At 42.0% G+C, this 7,734-nt stretch overlaps 1 protein-coding gene across 1 annotated transcript in view; it reads right to left on the bottom strand.

Moving 5' to 3' along the window:
- Positions 1-248: 248 nt before the first annotated feature.
- Positions 249-7,734, bottom strand: part of CKMT1A (creatine kinase, mitochondrial 1A) — a 58,226-nt gene continuing 50,740 nt past the window's right edge. The window contains exons 7-10 of the mRNA XM_075345882.1: positions 4,807-4,930; positions 1,194-1,328; positions 903-1,028; positions 249-592 (exon numbers count right to left, since the gene is read on the bottom strand). Of these exons, the coding sequence (XP_075201997.1) occupies positions 476-592; positions 903-1,028; positions 1,194-1,328; positions 4,807-4,930 (502 nt within the window). The 3' untranslated portion in view covers positions 249-475. The remainder of the gene's footprint in view (positions 593-902; positions 1,029-1,193; positions 1,329-4,806; positions 4,931-7,734) is intronic.

The raw sequence follows: 7,734 nt of genomic DNA, 5'->3' as shown, positions 1-7,734 counted from the left end.
GCCAGATTTCCAGTCCGCACCTGACCAGAGTCCTACAAATTCACTAATCTCTACTATTTTCCTAAAAGATTGAAGGAAATCCTAATGAAACCCTGAACACAAATGTGAACAGTACCAAAAAATAATGCATTGCATGCAAACACGTTAGTTCGTATGACCACTATCCAGTATACACCATAATCAGAGCTTCATTCACTTTTCAGCGCACTAGTTATTTATTTCAAGAAATAAATAAAATGACTTTACAGTAATAGGACAGCAATGAGCTTTATTTAGCTGGTGACAATATGCTGTTCATAAGCATCAACATTCACAACATGATAGGGCCGCTGCACATGTAGCCTGCATGTTCTGCTGCAGCAGCGTGGGAGGGTAGCAATGTATGGACGCACTAGGTACCAGTTACTAGTGCATTATTGATAATGGAGCATACAGATACTGTAGGCCACATAGCTTGCTGTACAAGAGCTTTGGGTTAATGCTTGAACTGAACCACGGGAGCAGGAATACGGATGTCTTGTCCTCTCTCTAGTCTCTTCTCACAGTCAATGAGATAGTTCACTCCATCAATGAGCAGCTGCACTAGTTCCACCTGCAGGGATTACATAGGGATTAGAAAATGGCTCCAGTTAGTAACAGTAAGTAGGTTGGAGAGATACTTTTGGCTCACAAATCAGCTTTCTGAACAAAGCTTATTGTGACATGAAGGTGACACTTCAAATATGTGCACGATTAAACTGCTGGGAGGTCTTACGTTTCAGGTTTTTTTGTGGTAAAGATCATTCAACTCACTCCGTAGTAGTAGGCTTTAGGATTAATAGAGATTTCCTTCAAGGATGTCATTTCAATGCTAAAGTAATTTTATTCTGAATATGACAGCTATTATGTAATTAACAATTTACCTCAGATTTTCCCAAACGGTCCAGATTTGAGATATCGAATGTGCTACCGACAGCTGCTGTATCTACTCCTCCTGTTCCTCTTTTTTGAAGACGGAGATTCTCTAGAATCTTCGAGAAGCGAGTATCCTAAAAATGAACAGACACAGTTTCTCACCTTGTCACCTCATTATGGAAACGGAGAATGAAAATCCTCTTAATTCTAAGATAATCTTGGTTCGATTGCCCCTACTCCCACCCATCTGTCATCCAAAAATCCTGTTTTAATATGGGAGAAGTGTAAACCGCTCTTACCTTGCTCAGCAGAGGTAGTTTAATGTGTACTCCAGCACGCAGACCAGTGCCGAGATTAGAAGGACAAGTGAGGATATATCCCAGCCTTTCATTCCACATGAATTCCCAGCCTTTTTCCATTATTAATTTTTCAACCTACAAAGGAACCATTTACATTTTAGTACATATAATCCCTCCGAAAATGAGTATTATATTACAAAGTCAAAATTATGAATAGGGCATCATCTGGCAAAAAACCTTTACACATTTTATAATGTACTCATGAAATTATCATATCTTTTTTTTCCATTTCTAATATGTATATATGGATTTCATGGAATTCTGTTTTATTTATTTTTTTACTTTAAACACAAAGATCATTGCATGTAGTGACCATTTCAAAGGTGTCAAGTTAAGAGTAGGGCTGTGATAGGAGTTACTCATTGAATATACAATATAACATTTTTAACAGTTTGAACCTCATTAAATGAATTATTAAGCGCTTTTAAAAAGTTTGCCAAATGTGATGATCTCAGTGGTGTCTACTGCAACTGATGATTGGATTCTGCAGTGATCTCAGTGGTGTCTAGTACATCTAGTGATTGGCTTCAGAAGTGATTCCAGTGGTGTCTAGTACATCTGGTGATTGGCTTCAGAAGTGATCTCAGTGGTGTCTAGTACATCTAGTGATTGGCTTCAGAAGTGATCTCAGTGGTGTCTAGTACATCTGGTGATTGGCTTCAGAAGTGATCTCAGTGGTGTCTAGTACATCTAGTGATTGGCTTCAGAAGTGATCTCAGTGGTGTCTAGTACATCTGGTGATTGGCTTCAGAAGTGATCTCAGTGGTGTCTAGTACATCTGGTGATTGGCTTCAGAAGTGATCTCAGTGGTGTCTAGTACATCTAGTGATTGGCTTCAGAAGTGATCTCAGTGGTGTCTAATACATCTAGTGATTGGCTTCAGAAGTGATCTCAGTGGTGTCTAGTACATCTGGTGATTGGCTTCAGAAGTGATCTCAGTGGTGTCTAGTACATCTAGTGATTGGCTTCAAAAGTGATTCCAGTGGTGTCTAGTACATCTAGTGATTGGCTTCAGAAGTGATCTCAGTGGTGTCTAGTACATCTGGTGATTGGCTTCAGAAGTGATCTCAGTGGTGTCTAGTACATCTAGTGATTGGCTTCAGAAGTGATCTCAGTGGTGTCTAGTACATCTGGTGATTGGCTTCAGAAGTGATCTCAGTGGTGACTAGTACATCTAGTGATTGGCTTCAGAAGTGATCTCAGTGGTGTCTAGTACATCTAGTGATTGGCTTCAGAAGTGATCTCAGTGGTGTCTACTGCACTTTCTAATTGGCTTCAGCAGTGATTTCAGTGGTGTCTACTGCACCTAGTCATTGGCTTAACGATGACCTCAGCGGTGTCTACTGCACAAAGTAACTGGCTTCAGCAGTAACCTCAGCGATGTCTACTGCACCTAATGATTGCTTCAACAGTAATCTCAGTGGTGTCTACTGCACCAATTGATTGGCTTAAGCAGTGATCTCAGTGGTGCCTACTACATCTAGTGGTTGGCTTCAGTGGCAACATGTTCATGTCTACAAGTCATCATTGGCAGGATGAGAGATCATTGGGGACACAGGAAGGAGTGACACTCGAGAAGCTGAGATTAGTTATTTTATAGGATGTGCTAAACTATCTTAAGGGACTGGACAAACTCTTTACCACAAGTTTTCTCACTAATATATGAAAAGATCTCATTTGTTGTGATTAGAAATATGTATTAAAGATGACAGAATAAAATTACTTGGTTTCTCAGATGCATTTTATTAATAGAGTTATCCAACGGCAAATGTTTTTTTTAAAAAAACCAAGACTGTAGTCACCTCTTCTTTCTCCCAGCACTCTAGCTATTCTCGTGGTTTTTATTTACTACTGCAGTCAATCTGTGGCTGCAGCAGTTACACACATGGTCAAAATTGTTGGTACCCCTTGTTTCATGAAAGAAAAACCCACAATAGTAACAAATAACTTGAATCTGACAAAAGTAATAAATAAAAAATTTATGAAAAAGAACAAATGAAAGTCAGACATTGCTTTTCTGCTTCCACAGAATTTTTGAAACAATAAAACTCATGAAAACGGCCTGGCCAAAAATAATGGTCCTTTAACTTAATATTTGATTGCACAATCTTTTGAGGCAATCACTGTAATCAAACAATTTCTGTAACTGTCAATGAGACTTCTGCACCTCTCGACAGGTATTTTGGCCCAGTCTTCAAGAAAAAACGGCTCCAGTTGTCTCGTGTTTCAAGGTTGCTTTTTCCAGATGGCATGTTTCAGCTCTTTCCAAACATGCTCAATAGGATTTAGGTTAGGGCTCATAGAAGGTCACTTCAGAATAGTCCAATATTTTCTTCTTTGCCATTCATGGATGTTTTTAGCTGTGTGATTTGGATCATTATCCTGTTGCAAGACCCATGACCTGCGACTGAGACCAAGCTTTCTGACACTAGGCAGCACATTTCTCTCTAGAATGCCTTGATAGTCTTGAGATTTCATTGTATCCTGCACAGATGCAAGACACCCTGTGCCAGATACAGCAAAGCAGCCCCAGAATATAACAGAGCCTCCTCCATGTTTCACAGTAGGGACAGTGTTCTTTTCTTGATATGGTTCATTTTCCGTCTGTGAACCTAGAGCTGATGTGTCTTGCCAAAAAGTTCAGTTTTTGTCTCATCTGTCCATAGGAGATTCTCCCTGAAGCTTTGTGGCTTGCCTATATGTATTTTAGCAAATTCCAGTCTGGCTTTTTTATGGGTTTTTTTCAACAATGGTGTCCTCCTTGGTTGTCTCCCATGAAGTCCACTTTGGCTCAAACAACGAGAGATGGTGTGATCAGACACTGATGTTCCTTGAGCTTGAAGTTTACCTTTAATCTTCTTAGAAGTTATTCTGGGCTCTTTTGTTACCATTGATATTATCTGTCTCTTTCATGAATTTTCCTCCTGCGGCCACGTCCAGGGAGGTTGGCTAGAGTCACATGGATCTTAAATTTCTAAATAATATGTGCAACTGTAGTCACAGTAACATCAAGCTGCTTGGAGATGGTCTTATAACCTTTACCTTTTAACATGCATGTCTATAATTTTCTTTCTAATCTCCTGAGACAACTCTTTCCTTCACTTCCTCTGATCCATGTTAGGTCTGGTACACACCATGTCACCAAACAGCACTGTGAGTAGCTGTAGCACTATATACAGGCCCACTGACTGATTACCAGATTGTAGATACCTGTGATGCTAATTAGTGGACACACAATTGATTTACCATGTCCCTTTTGTCACATTATTTTCAGGGGTACCATCATTTCTGTCCAGGCGTATTTCACGAGTTTTGGGTTTTTTTTTATTTCTGTGGAAGCATGGTTGAAAAGCAATGTCTGACTTTCATTTGTTCATTTTCATAGATTTTTTTTTATTTATTATTACTTTTGTCAGACTTAAGTTATTTCTGTGACCATTGTGGGTTTCTCTTTTATTAAACGAGGGGTACCAACAATTTTGACCACGTGTGTACATGCCAGACTCCTGCCAGTGATTGCAGTAATTAAAGCTCATTTACCATTTCCTCTTACCTCTTTAAGTCCCCTGCAGAAACGCTCAAAGACCCTTTTCATGTTCCCTCCTTTTTCCATAGAGATCACCCTGGTATGATCTTCTTCATTGATCCAAATAAGGAAGGTCTTCTCATTATTGTGCCTTTATGGATAGAAATGGTGCTGCATGTTAAAAATGTATGTAATACTTCTTCCAAGCTATACTACAGCTCCATATAACCTCCAGTTATATTCACCCAGAATAACGCACCTAAAGCCTTCTATGAAGTTCTCTTGTACTAATATATGCTTCTAATTTCATGTTCCTTAAATTGCCTTATTTAATGATTTCCTTCCCTAAAAATAGTGGTTCTAGGAAACAAAAACACTCTTAACACCGCATGGCGCAAAACTCCAAGCCATGTCACTTACTTGACTCCTGCTCACATTTTAACAAGGGCGGACAAATCTTTGGTGCAACTTGTGCAGCCGCACAAGGGCCCAAGAGGTAAGGGGGCCTACCTCCAAAGTTGGTGGAATTGACCATTTTGATGAGTTAAGGGTAGCGATCTTTAGAGATCGCACATGCGCAAAATGACCTATGTGCGATCTCGAAAGATCGCACTTGCGATCTAGAATTTCACATCGCTAACGAGATCGCTTGCGATGTCGCAGCATGTAAAGTACCCTTAAGTGAACTACAAAGAGCCCATATACTGTTTTTGCACAGGGGCCTTTTTCCGTCTGTGCCTACCAGTGCATTGCAATATGACTTGGAAGTACATTCACATAATGTCAGAATGCATTTTTTCCCCCACGTTTTGATTTAGCTGAAATTTTGCTATGATTTCACAGCAGTCGTAGCAAAAAACGTGATTTATCCTATGTGATCATTCCCGCCCTCATCGTTTGTGCGTCACGGGCAAATCGCTGCACATGGCGCACAAAATCGCACGGACCCATCACACTACTTACCTGCATAGCGACGTCGCTGTGACCAGCGAACCACCTCCTTTCTAAGGGGGTGGTTCTTTCGGCGTCACAGCAACGTAACTAAGCGGCCACCCAATCAAAGCAGAGGGGCTGAGATGAGCGGGACGAACATCCCGCCCACCTCATAGCGATGTGTGCTGTCGCAGGAACGACGAACAACATCGTACCTGCAGCAGCAACAATAATTGGGAATAGGGGGGCATGTCACCGATTAGCGATTTTGCACATTTTTGCGACGATTCAAAATCACTCATAGGTATCACACGCAACGACATCGCTAACGCGGCTGGATGTGGGTCACAAATTACGTGACCCCCAACAACATCGCTTTAGCGATGTCGTAGCGTGTAAAGCGGCCTTAAGGCTAATTTCACATAAAATAAATACATTTCTGTAGGGTCAGGTACCCGGTGCAGCCACTGCAGCTTCACAGGGGCACCAAACAACTACTGGAAGTCCAGTAAAAAGCTGGTGGCAACATCACCACTGAGAACAGGGGAAGGCGCCCGTTCCATAGTCAATTGCAGAAGGAGTTGTTGGGTAGGGATGCTGTCCTAAAGGGGTTCTGCTCCGAAAAAGACCCCTTCATCTTCTCTCAGTGTTGATGCTGCCATTGGCAAGAGACACCCAATACTGCAGAGAGCCTCACACATTCCCCCTGCTTTCTGCTTCATCTGCATGCATGGCCCACAAGTGGGAGGGAAGGGTAGTGCTCAGTCAGTGCCTCCAATACTTTCCTCCCAGGTTACTGCTCAGTGCCATGGACACCAGCCTTCAAGGAGAGGTTGCTCTCAGCTCATAGGGGTTGTCCTCTCACATCAGAGGGGTTGTGGGTGTGTATTTTTGGGAAGAAGAGAGAATTCTGCTGGGTGTGTAATTTAGCTCTAACCACTATAAGGAGTCTGGAGAAAGTTCTCTTATACAGTCTAACAGTTATTAGGTTGTATAGTTATGCAGACAGTGACACTTGCCTCATCCCATTAGCCAGACTTATAAAGACTCTGCTTCATAAGAGAGAAGTGACCGCAGCCACACAAGTTCTTTCACTGAAACAAGGTGTCATCATGGGGCGGTGATATAAGCAGGGTAAGTGACAGTAGCAAGCCCCCTGATGACAATCCATTTTGAGGTGGTGACAGATGTTGTGATCAGTTTAGGTGTCATTCACTCCGCTTTTATCACCACCCCCTGATGACATCTTATTTCACTGAAGGAAGTTGTGTGGCGTCAGTGGCAGAAGCTGCAGCACTGTGGTCACTTCTCTCTACACATCACCGCCATTGATTCTGGACATCATTAAACAGACGGCAGTGAAGGTAGCTGTGGTTAGGGACCCCAGCAGAGCCCCCTGATGACTTCTTGTTTCATGGGCTGAAGATACGGGAAGTGACTGAAGGGCCATTCTATTGATGCTGTCGCATCTGAGACGCCCCTCAAACAAAATGTCACGGAACAGTAAAGAGAATAATAAATATAGATTATCTGTACAAGGAGAATGGTCAGGAATGTTATAATAAAGTAAGTTACAAAGTGGTTAAACTTATGGCTTAAAAATAGATATTTCTAAAGGGAATTTTATGTATTTGACAACTCCTTTAACATGTTGGCAGCAATAGTTGTCACCTGAGAAAAGTGCCAGTTATGTCCACAAGTTGCACACCTGACTGCATCTGTGTGCATAGCAACCGAGTGTGACCGAGGCCTGCTATACACAAGCACTAGCCTGGTCTGTAAATGAGTGTGACCGAGGCCTGCTATACACAAGGACTAGCCTGGTCTGTAAATGAGTGTGACCGAGGCCCGCTATACAAAAGCACTAGCCTGGTCTGTAAATGAGTGTGACCGAGGCCCGCTATACAAAAGCACTAGCCTGGTCTGTAAATGAGTGTGACCGAGGCCCGCTATACAAAAGCACTAGCCTGGTCTGTAAATGAGTGTGACCGAGGCCTGCTATACACAAGGACTAGCCTGGTC

Source organism: Anomaloglossus baeobatrachus, chromosome 4 (genome assembly GCF_048569485.1).
Source record: "Anomaloglossus baeobatrachus isolate aAnoBae1 chromosome 4, aAnoBae1.hap1, whole genome shotgun sequence".
NCBI lineage: Eukaryota > Metazoa > Chordata > Amphibia > Anura > Aromobatidae > Anomaloglossus > Anomaloglossus baeobatrachus.
Note: the sequence above shows the minus strand (reverse complement) of the source record. Positions and strands in the feature narration are given on the sequence as shown.